This window comes from Clupea harengus, chromosome 10 (assembly GCF_900700415.2).
Source record: "Clupea harengus chromosome 10, Ch_v2.0.2, whole genome shotgun sequence".
NCBI classification, from domain to species: Eukaryota; Metazoa; Chordata; class Actinopteri; order Clupeiformes; family Clupeidae; genus Clupea; species Clupea harengus.
In genome coordinates, this window is record NC_045161.1 from 5,544,420 (window position 1) to 5,570,994 (window position 26,575).

Consider the following 26,575-nt stretch of genomic DNA (forward strand, 5'->3'; position numbering starts at 1 on the left):
TATTGTGTTATTCCATGATGTTTTAATAACAACATATGTACAAAACATACTTACACTACTTAATCTCTCAATGGAAAGTGCACTGTCACTGAAGCAAAGGAATGCATATAAAAGTTACAAACAAACATACAGCACATTTTAAAAGCTCCTCTCAAGAGGTAAGCCCCAGAATTGTACATAGTATAAATGAGTTGTTACTGTTCAACAGGATGATTTAAGAATATGACATGATGTATGTCAGAATTTGATTTGTAAATGTACTATTTATTGGCTAGGGTACAATTTTCACTTGCCACATGTGATCAGGGCTTCTCTTAAAGCCGACAGTAAAAGATATTTTTCAATTCTGTCTCGAGTTTGACTCTTGTTCTCTCTTGTTTCTCAGCGGTACTTTCATTTTTAAACTCCTCTGGAACCAGTGCTGTCGCTTAACTGCAAAGTTTTGTTGTCTCGTAATCCAGAGAGTTGGGCAGCCGGGCACTGAAGCCCTGGAGCGAGGCATGGATCCGCACCACTTCACTGGCTGTCAGTTTGAGCCGGTGGCGCAGCAGGCAGGAGAACAGGTCCAGGCGCTGCTGGCCCGGTGGGGAGAGCCGGTTCACCCGGTCCCGGATCTCCAGGAGCTGCAGCAGGGCCGAGTCCTGAGAGCCCTGAGTGTACGGGTAGTCCAGCTGCAGGATGAGGTCACGAATGGCTTCGGGGTCAAAGTGCATGCTGTAGCCGAACACCTGGATGCTATTGATCTTCATGTAGCCCAGGTTTCTGGACGGGTCCACCATCTCCAGTGGCTCGTAATACGTGCTGTCATTGACCCCGGGACCGGCCGCCTTCACGCGGCTCCGCAGGTATATGTGGATCGTTTCAAAAAAGGTCTTCCACTTGTTCCCCAGTGTTAAGGTCCAGTTAAAGCACTCCAAGGGCAAGTCTAGCTTTGTCGACTGCCAGTCTGGAAAGCTGTTCTCACTCACAGGTATGTACCAGCTCTCTGAGTGGCTGCCACCAAACGGGTTGATGTAAAGGGTGAGAGAGGGCTCCAGGGTGCTGTTCTTGGTCAGGCAGATCTGCAGGGATATGCCCAACAGCATGTGGACCATGTTGGACTTGTACTTGTTGCTCTTCAGCGTCAGCAGCATCCTCTTCCTCCACGACGGGTCGAACCAGTTGTTGAGGCGCATGTCGTTGCTGATGAAGATGGCGTGCACCTCCAGCCTCCGGTCCGACCTCTGCAGGAGGTAGCGCAGCTCCAGGTCCTGGAGGTCCGTCTCGAAGCCCAGGTAGTTCTCCGTGGAGTCGGCCACCATGGGCCGGCAGGCGCCCTGGCCGAGCATGTAGCCGGTGTTGCAGCTGCCGCAGCGGGTATGGTTGTCGCTGGCGCAGGAGGCACAGGCGCCTCCTTCGCCGATGGAGCACGGGGTGGGCACCTGGCAGGAGGTGTGCTCGTAGGCACAGATGCACGTGTGGAGCTCCTCGGAGAAGGACCCCAGCTGGTTGTTCTCGGAGCAGTAGAGAAGGGACTGGAAATAGTTGAACCAGTACGCTTGTGGCCTGCAGAAAATGAGGGGGACATGCATCTATTACCGCCTGCTCATTTGCTCACTACATATTCTCAGTTCTTGCCAGCAGGAAGGTGATTGCAATCATACATTTGCCAAAAGGTTTGATAAATGTTATGGTTATCTGCGTGTATTACAAAGACATAACTTGCATGTTAATTGGAGAGTACACAGCGGCAACAACTCCTCGTTTATCTTATTAGATTGGTGTGGGCCTTGATTTTCACTTCTGCTATTCTTAAACTCCCAAACCACAAGCCAACGTAATTAGGAGTAAATATGGATCTTTCGAGCAAAGCTGACAGACTGGGAGGTGTTCCTTTTTTTTGTTTTCTGGGTTCAAGCAAGGCATTCATTGCCTGAGCATTTTTTTTCACTCTAACTGTTTTGCAGCAAATAATAAATAAATAAACACATGAAATAAAAAGAGCTAAAATCAGTCACATAGCACACTGTTCATTTATGTGAAGTTCTACAAGCTGGATAACGAGTGGCCTTTCAAGTGCTCTGTGTTACTTGAAGGCAATCTGACAAAAACACTCCATCCAGCTCGCTGGGAAAATGTCTGAAGGATAGACTGCTGCATTTGAGCATCGCCCAAAAAGCCTGATAATCACCTCATGAATAAGTCAAGGGGAACAAACTATGGTTATTATCTCATGGGTGAATTAATGATCAGGCAGAGATTCTGGGGCTGGAGTGTGGAGAGACATGTTTTTATTAACTGTACCTCTCGCGTGGTAAGTAGATATGGGGCTGCTTTTGACACCTTTTGCTCAGGCTGAAGAGCTTGTACACAACCCTCTGCGCTCTTTTGAAGAGGCCTCTCATGCTGTTCTCCAACTGCTCGTAGCGACGCTGAAACCCGGAATCCAGCGACCACAAGTGCTGTATTGTTGACGTGTTCAGGAAGAAGTTCTGTGGCAGCCTCGTCAGAAATGTCTTGAATTCGTCTTTTTTTTTTTTTTTTTCAAACAGAGACATACGCTTTAGTATATAACAAGCAAACATGACAAGACATCTAAAAAGAGGAACGTTTTCTTTTTAGCTGTACTTCATACTACCTAAGAACACCTAAGAACCCAAGAAAAGGACTGTTTTCTGTGAGATATTTGTTATGTTTTCTCAGGTCTGGTGCTTCTCTTCTGCTGACTAAGCAGGACACTGAATGCCTTTATACCCCTCTCAGAAGGACACATTTCTACCTCTCACGCGGCACACTTTAGTGCTTTCACAACATAAACCTCTTTCCTCTTTTAGAACCCGAATGGCAGAAATGCCAGCTATACTCATTTCAATTCAGCAATATTTTTGTCACACAGGGTGACCTTAACTGGCAATAATACCTAAATGTTGTATTAAAAGCCCTCGTTCATATTCCATTACTACGGTAACTATGATGATGAGAAATGCTAGTGGCAATAAAGTCATTTTATGGGTAATTAATCTTGCTGGGCATACTGTAAACTACCTGTGTTGATTTTTTTTTGTTCAGTCCTGTCAAGGCCTTGATTTGCTGAGAGCAGACAGTGTGCCAAGCAATTGGAGATTGCTAAAAGTTCAATATTCAATGTTTATGTCATTTATCACATCAATTAGACGAGAAAATGGTCCAATCTACATACAACCAATTTTTTTTAACTCCTTTCATATTCTGCCATTACCTGAGTCCTCAAATTCTTTGTACAAGGTCGCCCAGGACTCAGACACTCGCTGCAGGCTGTCCTCCATGGCTTGGATGTCCATGTATGGGCAGTTGCACTCTGGGAACTTTGCTTCACACTCACACCAGCAGTCGCTCTCTTTGCAGACAAACCCTCCTTCACCATTGCAGGCGATGTAACTCAGCGCAGCCTGGACAAATACGTCCCTCAGGTAGTCTGGTAAAATGACCTGCAGTCCTGTAATTTAGACATAAAGCATGGTTTACAAGCATTAGACTACTATTAGACTTCATGGTTTACAAGCATTGGACTACTCTGAGAGCTGTGCAAAATTATCACTTGTCTGCACTTTTAGATTTTTTTCATGTTTAGTGCCCGCAGATGCCAGGCAGAATGTAGAAATAGCTATGGAATGAGAATTGAAGGAAGTAAAACAAGGTCCCTTTAGTGTTTAAATCAGGACAATGGCCAATAGTTTAATATCCAATTAACTGAACAGTGGTAGTTAACACACCTATCAGAGTTATGTGTTGCCACCGTGGACACGGTCACCCTCCGTCATCTCATCACATTACATCCTTCGAAGCATTTGTTAATTTCCATTTATTGGATTTGGCATTGTTCCTCCCCTGCTCTCCTCTCATTCACTGTGCTTACAGCCAGAACTCTTGGCCATCCAGGAATGCAACCATCTGCTGGACATGAGCCTGCTCGCGCCAGCCACGGCATGTGTGCTATAACAGCCTGACAGCTGGGAGGTACAAGCTTGGGCCACTATACTGCTGTGGATATACCAATGTCCCCCAACATTTGCAATGAAGAAAAAAAAAATGTCAACATACCTTGTAAGTGGACTTTGTTTTCAGGACTTTGAACCAACACAGAGCTCACTGAATCAAGGTTGTCATAGTTACTGCAACCAAGAGGACCGGTTCTGGTCTCAGTTACCTAGGCAACAACAGACAGACCGTGCGTTGATTTTTTTCCAATATATTCAAAAGCCGAAAGACAGGGGCACTGCAAACAGATTTGTGTGCATCATACAATGAATTTTTAAAACAGATTCATTTATTATGACAGCTTTCATAAAGCAGGTCTAACACTCCTAATATATGCAATACTTCAAACATAGTGTAGTTTTAGTGTGTGGATACATGGTATATATGTGGAGTTCCCCTTCCTTGTCATCACTCTCAGGGATTTTCCTACTTTTCTCCCGACTCTTTCATTCTGTCAGAGTTCTTCCCACTGTACTACGCCTCTTCCTTTCTCCTTAAGTTCTTCCTACACAAACACGCTCCCTTTCTCTAAACAGAACCATCTCTCTCTCTCTCTCTCTCTCTCTTTGAGTCACCCTTTTGTCTAGTTGTACAGTGTAGCAGAGCAGTTCCTCTGCAGTTAATCACCAAGATGTCTGAATAGTCTCTGAATCACGGCTAGACTAGTGGAGGTAAGTGGAGATCTTCATGCGCTGTGCGTTTAAATTAATTGTAGCTTTGTTCCTCCCACCACAGCCACTTAATTGATTAGATTTCTTGTTAGAGAAATTCCGTTCTACCCAGTGAGAGAAAGGAGACGCTTCTGCTCTTCATTTCCCTCCCTCTCAGACACACTGCGGCTGACGCTTTGGAATTTAATAATGGCCGGATTTCTTCACTGCCATATTGACGGAAACATCTCTATTGACCTTTCCTGAAAACCATTTCAGTGAGACTTCTCCTTTTTACCCCCCCCCCCCCTCCCCACTCTACCCTTTCCCCCATGCATCTGAAACACGAGACACTGTGTCTTTCCTCCGCGAGAATGGTAGAACGCGTCTAATTGATTCCCATTCTCCCATTTTCTCATGCCTGCTGGAACACCTTCATCAGTTTAGAGATATTCTCAGATTCGGTCTGTCAGAACACATTTTTTTATCAGCGGGGGCAGATAAGGCGAGACAGCATTGGCTGCTGCCAGTCCATCACCTGTCTATCCAACAGTGCAGTAATAGGAGAGGGACACACTTCCCTGCACACGTTCCTCTTCTCCCATCCCACTGTGGGTCTGTGCATACACTGGGGGACTTGAGACCGAGATTTGTTGGAACATCTATATTTGACCTTTACTGGACGAGGTGAACGTGTATGCAGTGTGGGAACAATCCACTATCAGGTTCAAGAAATGTGCTCTCTTTTGGGAAACATGCTATGAAGAACATGATATTAACCCTGCAATGGCCGTAGCTAAGAACATATGGAACTTACAAGCCTTGCTATATGCTCTGGCCCCTAGTGACGGCAAAAGCAAATCCATTATAGCACTGGCTCAAAGCAATACTCCTTGCTTTCACATGCTACCTTCAACACACACACACACACACACACACACACACACACACACAAATGTACAAACACACGCACACAACTACACTCACTCATGCTCATCTCCTTAAGCAGATGTGAAAATGCTTAGTAGTTGATTCACTTCACATTACACCGTTTGCAAATGAATCCTTGTGATGCATGAGGAAGCCAAGGGAAAGCAATATTTCTGCTGTTTGACATCCAGCCATCGTAGGCACTCGACTGACTGATTGGGGGTTGCCTGAGGGGGAGACGGCGACATACAAAGCCTCAAAGACAATCGCACACCTGAGCCAGCTGGCACACTTTGAGTGAAGCGCTAACCCTGTGGACTGGACCAACCCTAACCCTGCGGACTGGACCAACCCTGACCCTGTGGACTGGACCAACCCCAACCCTGTGGACTGGACCAACCCTATGGACTGGACCAACCCTGACCCTGTGGACTGGACCAACCCCAACCCTGTGGACTGGACCAACCCTGTGGACTGGACCAACCCTGACCCTGTGGACTGGACCAACCCCAACCCTGTGGACTGGACCAACCCTGTGGACTGGACCAACCCTGACCCTGTGGACTGGACCAAACCAGGCCATGGAAAGCTGACATTGCAGAGCGGTGCCTCCTCTAACATTTGCATTCTAAAATCTATAAGCATCATGATCAGATATGCCATGTGATGGGCCATATGGCAACAGGAAGAAGACTGAGGAACAAGTGGAGATCAGAATTACATTACTTCGTAAAAAACAAAAACCCCATCTGTTTATCCTTAGATAAATACGGACAAATGGCAGATTATGGCTCTCCTTCATTCATGTGGCCAACTGCTTTGCTGGCTTCTGTACTGGCACCCCATACATATATATTTTATTCATTCAGATTCACTCAGGGGATGAAATAAACTATTGCCATTTGCTGGGTGAAGATGAAATCTGGCACGGAAAGGTACAACAAACATGAGCAAAGGTACACATGGTGGAGATGGGGACAAGCTGTTAAGAAGTTTTCATCACACTTTCTTTCCTGCCACTAACACTGTCACAACATGTTTCAGTGGGTGGTAGTTGTGAGCCTGAATGTTTGCCGCTATCAATGATTTAGTCTGGAAATTGTCAAATCAAAACAAGAATCATCCCTGCCGCTCAGACACAGCTTGAGCTATTATGCGTTAGATAAACAACCTAAGCATAGCCGAGCTAGCGGGACACCGCGCGGACTCTTAGCAGGCTCTGATTTTCCACAGCCTAGTCCCAGCACACCAGCACGCTAACAGGCTTTTCCTCCCCAAAATGAGTTGCTAAATTTCCCCTCCACAGAACCCTGTAGGAGAGTGTCGCCTCAGTCTCCCCCTCCTATCTCCCCCTCCCGCCCTCCCTCACTGCGACCCCATTCAATTTGAAATCCACACGGCAGAGCGCTTAGTCCTGTCTGTCCCGCGAGTGTGGGTCAACGCCCCGTGGAAATGATGCATGTGTTGAAGAATCCTTCGCCCGTCTTCCCCCCTCCGAATCATTCTCCTCTGCTGATAGAGCTGAACCTCTTTGCCTCGGTGCCTGCTCCTGCCACTCAAAAAAGAGCCGTCGCACATGAAAGCCTCCACAAAAGAATAACCTCGGCCGAGTCTCAGACAAACACCGCGCACTACCTGAGAAGTGCCCTCTAAGTGGTAATAAAAATGTCTAACCTCCAGAACAGTTGTGCAACAGAGGGAACCACGTTCTCAGAGAATGGGCAAAGAAAAGGAACAAAGAACCAGTGCAAATGAGGACAGCACACAACAAAGTAAGAGAACATTATGCTGTCTTCTGGAGGATAGAGTAAAATGCTTTGAAGAAGCATTTATTCTTCAATAGAATTTATTTTTGGAATATGTTTTGACACAATAATCCAAATGTCTTCACTGAATGATTTTTTTTTTTCTTTACCTCATTAAAGTTAATGGGTCCTAATTTCGTTGCGCAACAAGCACCATGAACAGGCTTGGCACCTCAGTAACCACAAAGCGAGGATAGGCTTGTTTAAAAATCTGAAATGCTTTTTTAACGGGCCAAATGTTCCCTCAATCACAGACCTGGCGCTTGACAACAGCATTGGCATAATGTATGGCGTGAAAAGCCAGGTGTGTAATGGACAGCCATTGTTTTCTAACAACCGACCATCCAAAATGCAATGCCCTGAAGGCTGCTGGAACACCTGAATTTGCCAAAATGAAAGAGTCATCGGTAGAGCCAGGATAGTTAGCAAACATATGAGGAACCCCACAATTCGCAGCACAGATCACTTGAACTTGAACTTGATGGAATGAAACCCTTTGTGTTTCATGTAGATATGCCCATGGACCGTGGGCACGTACAACAAAATGTGTGGACAGTCTAGTACACCCAAGACCCCCGGGAACCCATGGGCATCTAAAACATTACTCTGTTACGTGCTGGGTATCAGGTGATGGAAAAACAATAAACTGTGGGGCTCTGCGAAGTAGGGAGGTGGTGACTGCATATTTGCTGAGCCTAAAGCCGACTGGGATACCTCGACCATGGAGGCCAGGGAATGCTGGAAGGATCCAGTGGCGTAAAAGGCCAATGCTTCTGTCACTTTCAGCCTGTGGTGTTTCTCCAGGTCGGGACCAGTTAGATGGGAGTTAGAACAGCCTCTGCAGGTAAGTGGAAATATCTCCGGCAGTCCTGTCCTGTGAGGTCCAGCGGCGCCACCTGGCCACCCTCTCCCTATACCTACGCCTCATGCGCCTTGCTAGCATGTATTGTACCATTGTAATCTACCATTACAGTGTTTTTAATGCACACTGTTAAGCATTTCAGATTATACGACCACACACATACATGATTTACTGCTGCTAGATTTACTGTTGAAGCCATATTTCTTGCATCACCAATACCCTAAAGGCTATTCAAGCAACAGCCTTCAGTTAGCACAGTTTGAAGTCTCCTAACAGAGCTACCACCCAGACTGTCAGCTGGAGCTGGAGGCTTCAAAGGACCAGGGAGACGGTAGGCTTTTCAGCATCTGCTTCAGATCGACTTACAAAGAAATTGTGCTTTATAATCAATTTTATCCAAAAAGAAAAAAACAGACTTAGATTAATTCCATTGACACTGACACTGAAGCTTTGAAGGGCGAAGCTTGCACTCATGTTCTACGGAGAATGAACGTACCCCACCCCACACACACACACACATACATGGAAAGTTATCTATCTGCACAGTACTTCTTTCTCCGTTTTTTACGTAGCGTGGACAGTCTTGTTGATTAACATTTTCTGAGAGCCAAAAGTGCCCCCCCAAACACACACACACACACACACACTTCCAGCACCTCGATTTCATAATTCAATTTGTGTGTAATGTTATCCCCTCTTATTATTTTTCTGGATGGTAGTTGAACAAGATGCAAAACAATGAAATGATTTTACTTTTCATTGTGGCACGTTCTCTTCTCGTCACACAGCGTGAAGCAATGCCTTTTGTGCACCGCATTTCCACACGGCACGGCTCCTGCGTGCGGTGCACTATTAAACAATACGCTTTCATCCCAAAGTCGTGTTTGCATGTCAAGGTGGCATTAAATCCGCTCCATACAAGCACATTAATCAGGGCAGTCATAAAACACACCATTTAGGTTTTGCCCTCATCTGGTGTAGGAAGCATTCAAAGGAATATGTGAAATTCCATTAAGGAAATGTGCTATTCAACTGCCTCTACTGTGAAAACCTTTTGAATTTGCATTCTTCTATTAGCAGGTCTACAAGCTTTGAGCATAATGTTCATTTACTATTAATGGAAGTGAACTGCACTGTGTGTGGATGTGTGTGTGTGCCTGTATGTGCTTCTGTGCAATTAAATGGTGAATCAAAATCAAGAGAGCGGGAGCAATCAGAGCTCTTGTCTGCAATGTACTGGCATGCATGTGTACATACTTAAAAACAAATTTAATTAATGTATCAGAGTGCATTTGCTCTGACCACATTGTGTACCCTAACAAGCATATTGTTACTACCTCGAAAACTCATACCACTGACCTGAAAGGACTATGAGTATTGACAAAAACACAACATATGGCTAATGTTTAACACGTCAGCCCGTGCTCTTGTTTTTACATGCCCAGCGTTAGTTAAGTTGCCTTGACAGAATTTACTGTGATTAAAACCATATCAGGTCGGCTGGCTATTCATTTCCACTGCTTTTTTTATCCACGCATTGTGTACCTTGATGGCAGTGGAGGCGATCTGGATGTGGTGCAGCTTGCGCAGCGTGCTCTCTCTGTCGATGAAGTAGGAGGCAGCCAGCTGGTGCAGGGTCTCCAGAGTGACGGCCGTGCCATTGCTGGAGTAGTCGCTCAGCTCGGCTTTCTTGCTCAGCTTCCTCTTGTCCACGAATATTGTTAAGGCCTCCTCTCCTGCGAACACGGACAGCGCGCGAAAGAAAAAAAAGAGAAAAGGCTGAAACTCTGGTAGTGTATGTCATTTCATGGAAGAAGAAAAAAAAAAGAAGAGTGCTCAAGCATTGTAGTGCATTTGCCTATGACTTCAGCTTGTACCGGTGTGCTGCAGAACTGTGCCTTCCAAATTGGGGCAAGGTGAATCAAGCAGTGGCACACAGCATGAAGTTCTGGACCACTAGAACTCACTTTTGAGAACCCAGGTAAGCCTGCAGTATACAGTAAGCATAGCTTCCTATGTGTACCCTTACTGTTTTCAGATATGTAGATCAATGCAGTGGGTTAGAGGTAATGTATGGCATCTATCAGTACACCGCCTACAGGGTTTGGAAACGCATTTCATTTAGTTTATACAGCAACAGAACTAATATCCAACGCATGTTTATTCATCTGTATCAATAATATAAAGCAGTGTGGGAGTCGTCTTACTGAGCAGAAGGGTATGTTTCAGAGGCTAAGACCTGGGAGGTTTGGCTCGGTTGTTGTTTTCATGTAACATGCCATTTTTTTCTGCCATGCCACCTTCACCAATAGCCAAGAGGCATCCATGGCCTACACCCTTTATGGTACAATTATTTATTTCATGAGGTCCATATGTTCTGCTCGACGCAGATAGACAATCAACTTCAGACACAGGGCCACAGCTGGCCCCAGTCCAGGCCCACTGGCTCTTCATTTTCATGGTCTCATACTGCAAAATACTGGATGGGATCCAGAGCGGAGCGGAGGTCGAATAAGTCGGGTGGACTTTCACATTATCTAAGTTGTGACCTTTCAGCGATGGCGAGCCGTGTCAAGTAAGCGACAAGTGTGGCTTTTGGAAAGGCAGCCCATTCTGTCGCCATGCCAGACATGATCCAGGCTTTGTTCCTGAAATAATCCCATCCCCTTTCGAACAGAGACCATGCAGCCTCCCGCTTCCAACAATGCTGTAAACTAAAATCTGTGCTCTCAAAAACAAGGAAACAAGCAGGGCTTAGCAGAGGCAGAAACTAATTGAAAATACTGAAATGAAATATTGAAAATATTGAATGGAATACATTTAACTCTAGCCTAGAATCATTTCTGTAGCACAAACAGTATTTCATTATGTTACCAACCTCATTTGAAGGATAATATGATGTATTTTATACGTAAATACTCATAAGTACTGTTCCTACTTTTTGCAGGCTGATCATAAGTACACTAATTTAAATTCTGCTTTCTTTAAAATGCAGTGCATGAGTGAGTGTGTGCATAAAAAAGGGCTGACTACCTCCAAGCGTAGCCGACAGGAGGAAGTGAGTTCCATACTTCTTAATAAGATTGTCCGTAATTAGCTGGGTGGTTGGTCGGCGCCCCAGGAGCCGAATGTTCCGCATGAACTCTGGGGTGAGGGGCAGAGGAGAGTCCAGGAAGTCTCTGCGTTCTACCGCCAAGTTGTTCACTTTCCAGCGCCCGAACTCTCTGTGAGACAGAAGAGGAGGGCTTATTATTATTTTTTTTGAAGGGTGGGGGGTACAGTACAGCAGTAAACAAGGCCGTCACTAATGATCTGTTTCTATTAATGCACAAGCGTCTGCAGCAGCAGGCAGCGGAGAGCCGGGGTCTTTAGGGGGTAACACACGCACCGCCTCACCAGATCATTAGCTTTAACTACCATCTGAGACCAGGTAACCATTTCAGAGGATGAAGGCTGACTCAAAGTAAGCCTCTGACAGGTTCTCCCTCTAATAAACACATCACAACCAAAATATGCAATGTCAAGAAAACCCACACAAGTCGGCCCTATATCCCCCTGCTTTTTTCCCCACCAGGACAGCAACGAAAGAAGTGCTGTAAAACCCCTTCATGCTGTGCTAATGTTTTTGTGAAATGATGGCAATTTGCTGTGCCTTTGGCAAAGAACAAACACTTTTCCTGGAGGATGGACATGCAAAAAATAATTGGAATAAATAAGTGTTTGTTCTGTTTTAATTAGCCACTACAGATTAGGATAATGTCTCTGTGTGGGGTCTGCATTTATTCTCTACCTTTGCGTCTGTGCACCTCTATTTAGTGTCAACACACAACTATCCTTCTTTCTGTCTCCCTTCCACCTACACCTACACATACACACACAGTCACACTGACACATACAAATACAAACACACACACACACACACACACACACAAACACAGTGACAGGGAGAGTCACAGGTGCAAAACTATTAACCGCTGAGATGTTCAGGCACTGAAATCTGAACCACGATCCCGATCACTCCCAAATGATACACCGCACACTGAAATAGAAGCTTGTCTCGAGTAATCAAAGTAGGTTGGGCAACCTTCTGCAGTGGTGATGGATGGCATTAGGTTGGCCTTTTGAAAGGATATATATCACATTAAATCAGGAGTAATGAGGGAGGCCTCTCGACCCAGATGTTTGATTGATTCATTCCAGGGGAAAAAAAAGCCCCCTTAATTCCATCTGGAGTTCAACAGTCCGCTGGGGGGGGGGGGGGGAGGCAAAGTGATACAATTAAGAGAAATTATGCAAAAAGGTCTCAGCTGCTATTGGATGTAAATTGGGAAAATACATTTAACTCAATCCATTGGAATCGAACTAATGTTTTGGCGTTTTTTGGCGTAACCGTGGGACTCCTGGAAAAGGTGGCGCTCACAATGAAATCTGATGATCAATCTCAATCTCGTCAGACGACAGAGGAATGAGGGACTTCTCTAAACCGGGCCAAGGCCCTCTATATCTTTCTTCTCTTTCACGCCCTGCTGCCGTGTGAGGACTTCCTAGATCAAAGGCGCTGATGGTGCCACGTGGCAGAGAGAGCAAATCCCCCTTTGTCATTCTCCCCTCCAGTCACCGTTGAGAGTGATAAGCCTCCCTTGTCTTATCTTAAGTCCTGGTAAGGCCTAGTGGCTTTCTCTGTGACAGGGAGAGAGCTGTGTTTGATGGCTGTTCGGTGAGTTTGATTGTGGAGGGCTTTATTTTGCCATTAAACATGATGACCGTTATGATTCAGTGTCATGTTCAAGATGTGCATGTGAAATCTGGCCTCTCTGCTCTCAGGGGATTATAATAGCCTTGGCATGCGACTAGAGAAGCAGCTGGTTTGATTTCATTCGTTCGTTCATTCATTTGTTCATTCATTCATTTATTTACTTATTTATTTGCAAAACATCTTTTGGTTCATGTACAAGAACAGCTACCCATACGCAAGCAACAGTAAGCTTACATCATAACACAATTTACATCCGTAATTTGTGGGATGAAAGAGACTTTTCTGAGATCAAAAAGATCAATTTGAAATGAAAAAAGAGATAAAAGAATTTACGGTATGGATGTTTATTGTCAGGTGAGGGAATGTCTCATTCTAATCTTTGGTGGGCAAACTAATACAGAATTCTGTACAAATTTAAAAGGCAGACCGTACCTGAAAGAAAGAAAAAAAAGAAAACAAGAAAGAAAGAAAGAAAGACCAAAAGAAAAAAAAGAAACTGAGAAAAGAAGACTCAAATTAAAAAAGAAATCCTGGAAAGAACCCTGATATTATCTATTGAGCCGGTGTCTAGGGCAACTGTCCTTGGCAATAGTTAGCTTGAGCAGGTGGTGCTGTGGAGCTGATCCTCGTGTTTACTGGGACCAAAGCCACTGTGTCACCAATGTTCTTCATGGTGTGGCCAGCAACACACACACACACACACACACACGGATTCATGCAGACGCCATCTCACACACAAGAAGAGTGAACCCATTTCCTTCTGAGAACTCATTAAAAAATTCTTTCAAATTCAATAAAGGAGAAAGGTGGAAAATTGAAAGAAGGAGTGAGGTGGTACACTTTCATTACAAAGACTGCTGCTACACACCACAGTAACTAGAAGGACCACTTCTGGTACAGTGATTCATCTTCTTTGTGTCATTACCGATTATTAGAATTCAGCAGAGCACCAAAGCCACAAACTGCACAGGAGGAGGGGGGAACCCGTCCCGAAAATAATATTGTCACTTTTAATCTCTCCGGGTCTGTTTAGCTCTGGAATGATTTTTTATTGGTGGGGGACCGGACTGACAGGAGTGGGTGCAATTTGACCAAAAAATGCACCGTCCTGGCCGTATTTCAGGGCTTACGGCAATTTGGGGGAATTAACAGTGGCATGGAGGGATTAGATCTGCGCTTGTCATTGACACAGCTTGAGATGAAGACTTGCCTGAGGGGCAAACCTGTAAGGCAATTATTATGTAGCCTTAGCGTCACTTGTTGCAGAAATCAAACAAACAAAAACCAACAACAAAAGGAGATCAGAATAATTACGGAGGCGGATTGTTTGCTGATAAGATGTCCATTTGACGCCAAGAGAGAAAAAAAAAAAATCATTACTGTGAAAAGTCCACAGTGGACGATTTGAAGAGGTGCGTGGCCTGAATTCATCAGCATGGATCCATGACATAATGATTTGCCTCTGTGAAATGAACACCAGTTACAAGCCTCAGTGACGAGCACACATTTAACACGCGCATGCCGTGTTCTGGTACTGCAGGCGAATGTGCACGCTGTTTACCGCCACCAAGAGAGCCCAGTGAATAGACCGCTAATGGCATTAAAGCCCCACTTGGCAGAATCTCCTGTCCTCTTTTTGCTCTGTCTTTTTGTTCTCGTTTCATGTTTCCTGTTTCTGGTTGTCGATGCTATGTTGAGATCTCCTATTGGCCCATTGATGTGGGTGTCCACTGAACCTGCCGGGGATCTGTGCTGTCCTTTTGTCTTTGCTGTACATTCAGTTTCTAAACATAACACATTTCATCTCATTAGGGTGGTCTTGACATTGTGGGTATGTTTTAGCTGTTGAAAGATTTACATATTTCTATCTTCACGTACTTCCAAGCGTGTTTGACTCATATCCATAATCAATGCCATACATAGACTCAGATAATGACTTATCAAAGGTGGCTGCAATCTTCTGAGCTTCAAGCTCAAGGAAGCTGCTGACAGTACCCTCCCCGGAGATAACTGTCATAATGCAGGGTAATATGCATTAAGACCTCACTAATTACTTTGACGGATCAGAAGGCTATTAATCTTGGTGGCTACATGCACTAATGTTCCCCAGTAACGTGAGGCTGGGGGGAAATGCATACATAAATAAATATATAAAAATGCCATTTCAATACAGAGCAAATCTGTAAAGCCATAAAATGTCCTCTCTCAAATCCATATATGCCAGCGACCGCCATTAAGGAGGTTTATCCAATAGAAACCATGGATATGAACAATGTGATTTATGACATATTCTCACTTATTGCAATCATTTGCCAGACTCACAACAGCATGTTGGGTGTTTGACAGATAATGATTTGTTCTCTTGCCCTCCTCATATATTGCCATATCTGACTTGTCAGAATGTTCCTTTAAGACCTGGAGATATTTTTCAAAATGTGAAATGCCGTAATGGAACTAAATGATCACTTATCAAAACACTGCGCCTAAGAATTCTCCATTATTATGTTATGTGTATGTGCCTTGACACCTTGCATCTCTCACATTGTAGTGGGGGGAAGGGCTGCTGCAATGACACAACCATGAGGGGGAAACAAAAGCTCAAAATAATAGCGACTAAAACTTTCTGTCAGGGATTCAAGTAACACGTTTTTTTCATCACCATATAGACCAGAAAACAGCTAAATATTTCAATTTTATACCCTTTTAAAGTACCATTAAGTGTTTGATTTAGCTTATATTAAGAGCTTTCCTATTGGCCATATGTCAACAAGAACATACTATCCATAAATACAAACCCACTTAAAATTGCTTTTGCTTCCTCTACTATTTAGATAAATCTTTTCAGGAGTTGAACATCAGCTACCACCTGACCTGTATATCTTGTAGCGGGTCGAGAAGCCTTGGCGGTTCCTTTCCACAAACTCAGTGTACTCCTGGGAATGGTGAAAGGGCCCCTTGTCTGAGAGGAGCCAGTCTAGAGGCCCGCCCGGCCTCTCCTCAGAAAGACTGGCGATGGCCACAGCCCAGCAGTGGAGGCTGACAGTCACAAACTCCCATAGAGCCATCAGAGAGGATGGGAGCGTCCGGGGGCTCAGCAGCAGCAGCACAGGGACGCTAGCTCACTCCACCTTTGGGAATTGTGGGAGTTCTGCATTCCCTCTGTTCCCCAACCGCACCTGAGCGTGGAGAGAGAGAGAGAGAGAGAGAAAGAGAGAGGGAGAGAGAGGGAGAGAAAAAAAGAGATGTACAGTTGCACACAAAGGCGCAGCCAAGAAGGGCTCACACGTAGCATAATGTGAGTACACACACACACACACACACATTTTACATAGACAGAAACCCACATACACACATCTTCACAGACATATACACACACACATTCAGATTCCAGACTCACTAGAGACCGAAGCGCGCACACACACACACACACACACACACACACACACACAGACACAAAGGAGGCAATTAGAGAATTATAACGGTCTCCTTCTTTTAAGCCTTGAAGTCTTCCTTAGGACTACAGAGAGATCTTGTCAGTGAATGGAGACAAAAGATAATGCATTAAGGCAATGGTCTACTAATTGTCTGTAAGTGAGAAGCATAATGTATTCCCCTAAAATGTGGTTCGCATAATAACTTGCATTTTTTCGGTGCTTGAGAAATATTAAGATAGCTTTGCAATTAGAACCCCGTTGAATCGAGAGTACGCATTATTTATATTTTCCTCAGTAAGTGGTATAGTTTATCTCTATAGACCATTCCGATGAACACCAACAGAACTGAGTCTCGAACTCACAAACTCTAACTACCAGAACTTTCCAAGTTCCCCGCCACCATATTTGATCATTCCCCACTATCTGCACACCATTGCAGCTCAGATATCACAGCTAGCTCCGGTTCATCTCCTCCCTTCTCGTCCCTTGTCATGAGAACGCAGCTGCCATGGCAGGGTTATATTTTGCACCGAAGCTCTTTTCAGCTCATGTCCTGCTGTTTCCTTCGCTTTGTTCTGGACTCCTATCGCTTCCTATATTTCTTGTGCAGGTTGTCAATCAACGCCGCCTGCAACCGTGTCGAAACCAGATGTTGGAGAAGAAAAGGTCTCATTACTGTAGCCTGATGACAGTCTGTCAAGTCATGCCTGCCATATGCCCGTTTGAGTAGCCGGGTTTAGAAAGAAAAAAAAAAAGTTATCATTTTCGCTCAGTATGTGTTCAATGGGAAGCAAAGGAGAGGTGTGATAGGTCACCAGGAAGGTTAACATATCAAATCTACATCAGAAGCCCTCCACCCCTTGGAAAAATGGAGAAATTGAAACATAATAAAAGAAATCGCTTTCCAAGCTTTATATGACATCATTTTGCAGTTCACTTTGAAATGCACCTAGGGGTAATTTGTGTCATCGGTGTCCTGTCTTCGTCCTCAGAACACTGTCCAACCTTGAGGTGTGCACTGAGTGCCGGCGTCCGTACTGGAGAACAGCCTGCATGTAATTCACAGATAAGTAGATCGCTACCAGTGCGAACACAGCGCTGATCTTAGCTACAAGGTTTTCTCTCTTTTTTTTCTTTTTTTTTAAAGCTGTGATTACACCAGATTTAAAAGCCAGGGTGTTTGCGGCATGACATCTAATTCTTCAGTGTCGAGATCCACACACACAGCCATGCATATTGATGAGCAGACCCTGCTGGATCAGAGTAAAAGTGCTCAGTGGGGGACCCACAATGCATCACAGTTCCCCCCCTCAGTGATACGCCACACTGAACAGAGGCTCCTAAACAGAGAGCATTTTCCCCCCTCACCTTCTGTGGTATTGCTTGCCTGTTTGTTTATTTGTTTCTTTATTTCAGTGTTGATACAATTAAACTGTTATGCCAAATGACTTTCCCCTGCTGTATAAGGGGCTTGAGTAAACACTGTGAGAGTAAATATTGTGAATGCAGTGGTTAGCGTTGAATGCTGATGCTAATCCCATGATACCGGCTCAGCAGGTGCGATGTTAAAAGTGATTTCTCAGTGTCTGCTGTCTGTTGAGTACATGGAGCAAAATACTCCAAATGTGCATTTCTGTAAGTTTATGCAGAGAAGCAAATAGCAGCGAAGATGAAAGGACTCTAACCTCCTACTTTGGGAATGTCTTCCACAAGTATGCAAACTTTCATAGATTGCTACCTTCTGAGTCAGCTACTGTGGGATCAGTAGGCATATTACCTCTAAAACAACAGGCGCAGGGATTTTTGTTAGGTTCTACTGAATTAATATCAAGTGTGTCTCATTCCCTTATGTGAGGACATGATTGGATAACATTTATGCTTATACAAACAATGTGTTTCATAAACTACAGTAAAAATGGTCCACCTTGAATTGTGTGGCATACTGTAATCCTTTTAAAAACAAATGAAATATCTGGCCTGGAAGTGAAACACATTTTTATTATCTGCTGTGTGAGGCTCCAGCTCTTCGACAGGCCTTCTGAAATATAATTGCATACAAACCTGGGATGAGATAACCTGAAGCATTTCAGATATTTGGTATTGGTGGCAGGCTACTGCTCTGTGTCTCTGAAAGACCATTTGATAACCTCAGTGAGAGAGGTTGAAAAGATTATGCGTGTGGACAATATCTGCTTTCCAAACAATACAAAGTCATAGAACAGGCCATAGATCGTGTATTACCGTGTCAATAGCACAATCTTCTCCTCTCTCTTTATCTCTCTCTCTCTCTCGCTTATGTTTGTATGCTATTCGTGTGACTCAAAAAATATGTGGATTGTGTTGATGATGCAAAAGTGGATGGACAAAAAGAAAATTGTTCTCAACAAATCATTATTGAAGCAAAATAACTACCAGATGTCAAGTCATTGCAAAACAGGGCATTAGACAAAGAAAATTATGAAAGAAGACAGAGAAGAGCAGAGAAGAGCAGAGAATGACAGAGAGAGAGAGAGAGAAAGAGAGAGAGAGAGAGAGAGAGAGAGAGAGAGAGAGAGAGAGAGAGAGAGAGGGAGAGAGAGAGGTGATAGATGATAGATGGTGATGGATAGTTGAGAGTAACATTGTTGAGTAGTCTGGTCCTTGATGTGATTACCTGTGTTGCACACTGTTCTAATTAGCGCAGGAACACTCATTTGTATTGCCGTATATATAAGCTTGAACAGCCGTGGCAGAGCTCAGCATGCAAAGGCTTTTAGATCAGAGCTATGACTGAGGCTAACCAATCTACAATACACTGTTCATTTGGGTCCTTACAAGGCTATGCAAATGCCCTATGCATTTCAAATGTATTTCCTCAGAATATCAAATGACTGACAAATGTAAAGCAGTCAGTCGTAACTTTTACATTATACATAACAATCACACACATTAAAAAAATCATTACATGTACAAAGGTGAGCCCTCCGTAAATGTATCATTTATGCCACATTTGTGATGCATTAGTAGTACACGTCTTTGTAGCCTTGTTCTTTGAAAAAAAATATTACAAGCCCTTTGCGTAGGAACATTTGTACCAGAATGTTTTCATCACCCTAGGAAAACATCCTTATTATAATTTGGCTGTTAAATGTCTGCAAACACATGGTTGTGTATATACCCCTGGAGGAAGCTATCATGATACCATTCTGGTAGAAGCTACTATTTTGCACAAATTTTCATTCATGAGAACAACCAGGCAACGATCTTTCAACTGTGGTGTTTTGCATCCTACAGTGGGCGTAATGATTGTTCATATTCAATAAGACCTCATCAAGTTTTGTCCATTTCATATGTAATACCCAGCCACAAATATTTCAAGCCAGTAGTTCCTTTTTTTCCTTTTAATCTTCATCTGAGATGGCATCTAATTTCAATTTTTTTTTATATCACCACAGTAACTGGTACCCTTGCAAACATATTTTGAGTGACTGTGTGACAAAAACCAGGCCTGAACTCGGCCTAGTAAACACCAGAGAATCCCATTAAGCCCAAGGGACCCTAGCAACACATTCTAATTAATGATCAATGATACAATTTATCATGGAATTAGGGCAATTCCGGTATCAGTAAATAGGTCATAGCTTTATGAAGCATTCTCTGGCCCCTTTCTTTACAGTAACAGAGGCTGGTATTGTCCTGTGTGCCAGTCAGCCTTCCTGTTATCTAGTGACACCCAGAGAAGTGCCTTCATAAGGAGGAGAAAACAAGAGATTTAAGATTCAGCCACTCTGTTCTTTCGACTCATCAAGAACCACTGACCTCAGACAGTTCCCACTGTGTTCACATTGCACTCCACACGAGATCATATCGTATACGGAAATAACCACCATTTGCCACTTTGTTTGCCCACTCCTCGGATGCCATGCTTTCCCCAGTCACTACAGTACAAACGGGGAGCAAACAAACTCTCTCTCTCTCTAAATGCCTTTAAATGATCGAGAAATGATCAGGCTGATGAGATTTGAGCACTTCCCCAAAGCCGATCTCTCCAAGGTGTTTATCTAAGCCTGTTTAGAGTGCAGTGCACTGCGTTGCATGAACTCTCCTCTGGCTCGGGGCTTCTGCTCAACACTGTCAGAGACAACTCTGGCACCGAACAGGACGCTGCCTGAGCCTCCAGTAGGAGTACAAATACATCAGTTCGTGATACCTCAACATTTGAGTGGATTTGAAATGGAGGTGGGGGGCTGCTCGGGCTGATTATGGGGAGTAGGTGGAGGGGGTGGATGTTGTGCATGGCAGGGGATTTGATTAAAAGGTTTCATAAAATGTCTTCAACAGGATTCAATCGGTACGTCTGGCGCTTTGGAGCGTATCTCCGAGCTAGCCCAAAAACCATCCTCCGAGTCTAAAACAGGAACTGATAAACTCTACATCCTCCCCTTCAGTGCTGACGAATGGAAATTTTGCCCCTAATTAACCCACTTATCTCTCATGCTACGACAGTCAACAATACCTTTCATTGGACGCCAGAGGTAACACGTTTCTTTTGTACAAAGTTATGTCTGCGAGTCATAATTACCTATCAGGAAGTATAAGAAGAGCGTGTGTGCGAAGACACGTGTGTGGAAATATCAAAGCGAATGCATCTACTAAAAAAAAAGCAATAAAACAAATATGAAATCAGGCACACTGCCACTGTGTCAGGTGAAGGGTTCAAAAATCGAATATCTTGTCTCATCTTGCTGTCAATTTGAGAGATGAAGAGTTGAGAGCATATGAGGCACAAAATATTACTCTGGATGCTGTTGAAATCTTAAGCACAACATGAGCCTGTCTGCAATCTGTCTGATGTCAGGTGTACACAGACAAAACCTCAAGACTGTGTGTGTGTGTATGTGTGTGTGTGTGTGTGTGTGTGTGTGTGTGTGTGTGTGTGTGTGTGTGTGTGTGTGTGTGTGTGTGTGTGAGAAAGGGGGGGGGAGAGAGCTTTGCCTCTGTGATGATACGTCATTAAAAATGTCATATGAATTATTCCATGTCTTTTCTATGTAAATACTGTGGGATTGATTTCATGCCATATCAAAGTTGAGTCATGGACACACCAGCCGCTGACGTGCAGTGGTAAGACTGGGATGCAGCATGGCATGGCTAATTGTGGTTTTGTAGACTTGTATGCTTTTTCCATCTAAATTGGATTTAATCAATTAGCAGGGGATGTTTAAACAGGACAAAGGGAAGGATTTAGAACAGCATAAAAGCTGCTGGCATAATCAATGCAGAGGAAGTAATCAAAGATGTGCCTTTAATTATTGCCATCCAGCTCGTAAAGTTCTCACTTGTACATTTTTATTTGGCTGCATATCACAGCAGGGTAGCTGAGAGCAAGACAGTGGGGGGAAAGCATCCATAAATCTCACTAAAACACACACAGGCCTTTTAAAAGCGACCAGGCCCAGAGGTTCCACTTAAAAAAAAAAGGTTATTAGGGCTGCAGCGTGCCATATTGGGCATATATTTGCTAAAAAAGCCGTATTTCAATTCGGCTGCCCTTGTTTTATTATTTTTTTCATCCACAGTTCAGAGGTACTTCAGTCATTCACTATGTGTTTGTGCATTTATGATGAGTCGAATTTCTCTCTTTCTTCAAGTGTGAACACTGTTGAACTTTATGTTTGATGATTTATGATGGCTGCCTTCCAGTAATGGCATCACATACGCAGAATACAAAAAGGGGCTTCCGTTTCCTTTTGTTTCTTTTTTTGCATTTTGATGGCTTTTGTTTTCCACTGCATAGTTGTATTTCATGAGGATTGGCAAGGGATGTGCGTCGGCTTCATCTGGCTTTGCATACATACGTAATATGCACATGTATATCTCAATTATGCCACCTTCTTCGGGGCATCTTTGTTTTTAAGCCCTAATCAGCTTGCCAATCTCTGTGTGCACACACTGTGTTTCCTCTCATCTGTGTCACACAAAAGCGCCCGAGTCAGGGGCAGATTTGAGGGATATGCTCTTTTGCTCATTATCATAAAATAATGGGCAATAGCTGCTCAGCACAAAGGCGTTCTCGTGCCAACGGCCCGTTTGCCTCGCTGCCTGGCTGTCGTGAGCCCAAGCAATCTCTCCTCCTCTTGTTCCTGCATTTTTGATGCTTTTAAATTGCTGCTGCACGCACTCACTCCTTTACACGTCGCCCATTCATTGATTTGAGGAGTTGTTAGGGGCCACTTTAGCAGGAGACAGGGATTTGTAGGCAAAGGCCCCCATTGAGGATGGGAGCACATTTGTTTGAATAAGAGGGCTCTCACGGGCTCTGATCTATGACTAAATCACTCATTTGGACAGGATGAATGGACCATTGAGGTGGCAGCATTTGACTGTGATGTTTGTGTGTGTGTGTGTGTGTGCGTGTGTGTGTGTGTGTGTGTGTGTGTGTGTGTGTGTGTGTGTGTGTGTGTGTGTGTGCGTGTGTGTGCGCATGAGCATGAGCGTGCGCGTGTGTGCCTTCACTGTGCATTTTTTTTTCTTTTTCAAACTCGCCTTTATGCGGGCGCCAGGACCTCTAAATGGTGGTTTAGAAATGTCCGAACTGTGCCAGGGTTTCCAGAGATGCGAGACAGCTGGGCCACCGCACACACAATCACACAATCCACCGCAGAAGGTGTAGCTGCCTTCAGCCCTCAGACTCAGCCGTGAACACAGACACTGGCTCCCATTGCCTCACACAAAGGACCCGCGCTCAAGAAACTGCAAATAGTCGAGTGAAGGTGCAGAAGACTGACTTCCTGAGTACACAGACCTGTCAGACAGAGAAGGCATTGCCACTGCAACAAGCACCTCTTGTGTTGTGTTCCAACAGCTGAGGTAATCTCTCTTGAGTTGAGTGTAGTCGCTGTGTGGTCAGGGGTCAAGTCTGATGGGAATTTCTTTATGAATACAGATAATTACACTCATTATCATCTTTGCTACCATCTGAGACGTAGTCTAAGTTGTTTCTGATGCAATGCGACATCAATACCTCTTTGAAAATGTAGTAATTCCCACGCGTGGAGGTGGTTTTGTATGCTAAAAAACATAAAACATTTTATTTGTTTTGCTTGAAACTAGGGAAACCAGGCGTGTTTCTGAGCCTCCTGTGTCTACCTCCCGAAGTCTGGCTGAACGGATCTGGAGGATGCAGGACGGTGACCCTGTTGTGGGGTAATAAACAGCAACATAACAGCTTGTCACTAAAATCCTCTCAGGGTTTTGGCTGTGGTGCGCCCGGGCTGGCGAGAAAGCCTCGGAGACAGCCTACTGCAGCACAGTGTGTCTCCTATTACTGTGACAAAACCTTAACGCACACTTCCCTCCCCAAAGCTCCTCAGCCTGGTGTGTAGCAGCCCCCTTTGTGGCTCAATCCACACAGAACTTCGTTGCAGATTAAGATCCTAGCACCGCGCAATGCGCTCCTGCCATATCTGGGAACACGTGACATGAGGGCCGGGTGTTTCCTGATGCACAGTCATGGGTTGCCATAAATGATAGTGAAATCAAATGTGCTAGTGTGGGGATCAATGTATATGGGTACATCGAATGTGGTTCATAGCCCTTGCAAATGGAACAGGATAAACTTGCTCTCTTCGCAGGCTGAGTATTGCAGTCAGACAAAACAGCCTTTAGCATATTTGGTCTAGAAAACTCGCTTTGCATAAACCTTTACAGTTGATTTGCCAGAAAGTGGTTGCCATTAATCAAGAGGGTTACAAGCTTACCCAGCCATCAAAATGACTTGTCTGTGATGCCTTGGAAGGGCTAAGGGCAACAGATTTTAATTAGTAAATCACTGTAAAAATAGTTTCTGAATAGCTTCAAGCTGGTGCTTTATGCTTCAATGGCACTCTGCAATCCTATTCAGTGTTCATCAGTGTTAAGAGATTCGATCCCCTGCAGAAATACCAACAGGCCTTTAGGGATCCTTGGATGTTTGTTTGTTTGTTTGTGGTTGGATGTTTATGTGTGTGTGTGTGTGTGTGTGTGTGTGTGTGTGTGTGTGTGTGTGTGTGTGTGTGGAACAGAAGGGGGGTGCTGAGAGAGAGAGAAAGAAAAAGAGCAAAAGGGAGATAAAGAGAGAGACTGAGAGAGAGGGAGAGTCTGAGATAGAGAAAGCCATAGAGAGAGAGAGAGAGAGAGAGAGAGAGAGAGCAGATCTTACAAATCTCACACCAACCAACACCAGTGCGAAAAAGGAACATGCCGACATTATAACATTATAGTGTTATAAGAAAGTGTAGAATGTATTGATATAAAGAAAAGTGACTGCACATTTATCTACCTTAGATAACACTATGCATTATAAATCACAATTAAAAGGTAATCGCCACAAGACAACTCACCGCAGTACAGAGCATAAGGCAAAGTTCGTCAGTTCCTTTCCCATTCTTCGGTAAAATCCTACAGCCAACTGTTTGTGTAAACATGGAACTGTGACAACTTCGTGGCGTGAAGATAGTGAAAGGAGAACCCCAAATAAACGCACACAACTGTGAATAGATTAATTGAAATTACATTCAGCAGTCAAAGTCTGTTACCGAAGCATTATGAGGCATCCTCTCCAGCGCTCTCGTCCTCTGATGAACTTCGGTGATAGAATGTTTTCATTATAATAACGCGGAAAGTACGTTTATCCTGAAAGAATTAATGTTCTTGAAACCGGTGACCTTTGAGGATATGTAGACTTTACAGAATGAGACCATCCGCGAAGAGAAGAAGGCAACTGGGAATACAGCTTTAACAATTAAGATGGGAGATGTATGCCTTCCACGAACAAAAGAGCAACGAACTCACAAGAGGATAGCTGCGGCGGAATGCGACTGAATAACAGCCCTTCGTATGAATCAGCGCCAGCGAACATCGGTTAAATATTCCTTGATAAAGTCAGTGTCACCACATAGCTCTGCTTGACCCTCCTACTCGGCATCGTCGTGTTAGAGTGTGTGAGAGACCAATCTCAATGCATAGGCGGCAGCAGTCGCAGACGCTATGCTTCTTTGCTGCCCCCCTCTCACTCAGTCACATGTTTAGAAGACAAGTAGTCCTCTGTGGTGTTTTTTTGGAGGATACACTCAGGACCGCTGATGAGGAAGGAATAGTAACTGCTGTTTTATCTCAGAGCCCTCTTTTTAAATCAGTATCAACGGCACCCTTCCTTTGTGAGGTCATTCTCCACATTCAAGCAATCTATAATTCAGGGACGAACTTGCTTCAATTCTGATACTGAACTGCATAATTCTAGAGTTCAAAAGAGTCAGCGGTGTGAATTATTTTTCCATGTGGACATTTTCTGAGCTCTGGCAATAACAAATTCAGTTTGTTGAAGCTTTGCTAAGTTGTGGAAGTTTTTTTTTCTCTCCTTTTATTTCCTTACAAGAGAAAACCTCAGTTGTCGAAACTCTTGCAGCACTCGTGGGGATTTAAGTGAATGTACGTTTTTTTATTATTATTTATTTATATATTTCAAATATAGAAGGGTGAAACTCACCTGTCAATGTCAGATGCATCTTATGTAGTTAGGTCACTTATCTGTGAGACAGCTTGGTCTGCTCTTCAATTCAGATTTTCCCTCCGGAGGTCTTCATATGTCTCGTAATGACACATGAGTCACAGCACTGCAGAGGAATGTAACCAATCCATACTTGGTATTTGAATCATTGCATAAATGTTCACATTTTCATTATGGACACCAATGGGCAGAAAACACTGAGACGCCTGAGCACTGATTCACAGCTGTGGACAGGAATCTGGTGTCATTCTAGATGCTAAATGGGCAACTCTCATTTGTGAATGTGAATGTGGTGTGTATGTGGAGAGAAACCGCAATTGTCTGTCTTTTTGCAACAGTCAAAGAGCAAATGTATATCTTCTCAAGATTTGTCATTCTGGTATAGTCAGTCCTCTCTGTATGTGTGTACATTACCACATATGAATAGATGTGGTCTGTGGACAAGAAGTCAGAAGGCAAGGGAAGACTTCCTTCACCCACACAGTGGGTTGCTATCCAAGGTGCTGAATCTTAATTTGCTACTGAGTACACACAGTGTATTAAATGCTCGCCCAAGGCTAGACTCTCATGGCTTGCATGCATGAAAATGACTCCCCTTGTGACATGTGATGTGGAT

At 44.0% G+C, this 26,575-nt stretch overlaps 1 protein-coding gene across 1 annotated transcript; it reads right to left on the reverse strand.

Annotated features, from left to right (window-relative positions):
• On the reverse strand, positions 1 to 26,342 carry brinp3a.2 (bone morphogenetic protein/retinoic acid inducible neural-specific 3a, tandem duplicate 2). Its single transcript, XM_012834156.3, has 8 exons — positions 24,794 to 26,342; positions 15,871 to 16,175; positions 11,277 to 11,467; positions 9,789 to 9,979; positions 4,060 to 4,165; positions 3,218 to 3,454; positions 2,284 to 2,506; positions 1 to 1,545 (listed from the first exon to the last, which is right to left on the reverse strand). Exons 2-8 carry the CDS (start codon positions 16,062 to 16,064, stop codon positions 429 to 431), a joined length of 2,259 nt encoding a protein of 752 aa, XP_012689610.1. The 5' UTR covers positions 16,065 to 16,175; positions 24,794 to 26,342; the 3' UTR covers positions 1 to 428.
• Between the last annotated feature and the right edge of the window lie 233 nt (positions 26,343 to 26,575).

Excerpts from the sequence above, each read along its gene's own strand:
- brinp3a.2 (XM_012834156.3), bottom strand. The coding sequence starts at position 16,064 with ATGGCTCTATGGGAGTTTGTGACTGTCAGCCTCCACTGCTGGGCTGTG. Across the intron at positions 4,166-9,788 it reads TCGCCTCCACTGCCATCAAG|GTAACTGAGACCAGAACCGG; the intron begins GTACACAATGCG and ends GTTGTTGCCTAG. Across the intron at positions 2,507-3,217 it reads CAAAGAATTTGAGGACTCAG|ACGAATTCAAGACATTTCTG; the intron begins GTAATGGCAGAA and ends AAAAAAAAAAAG.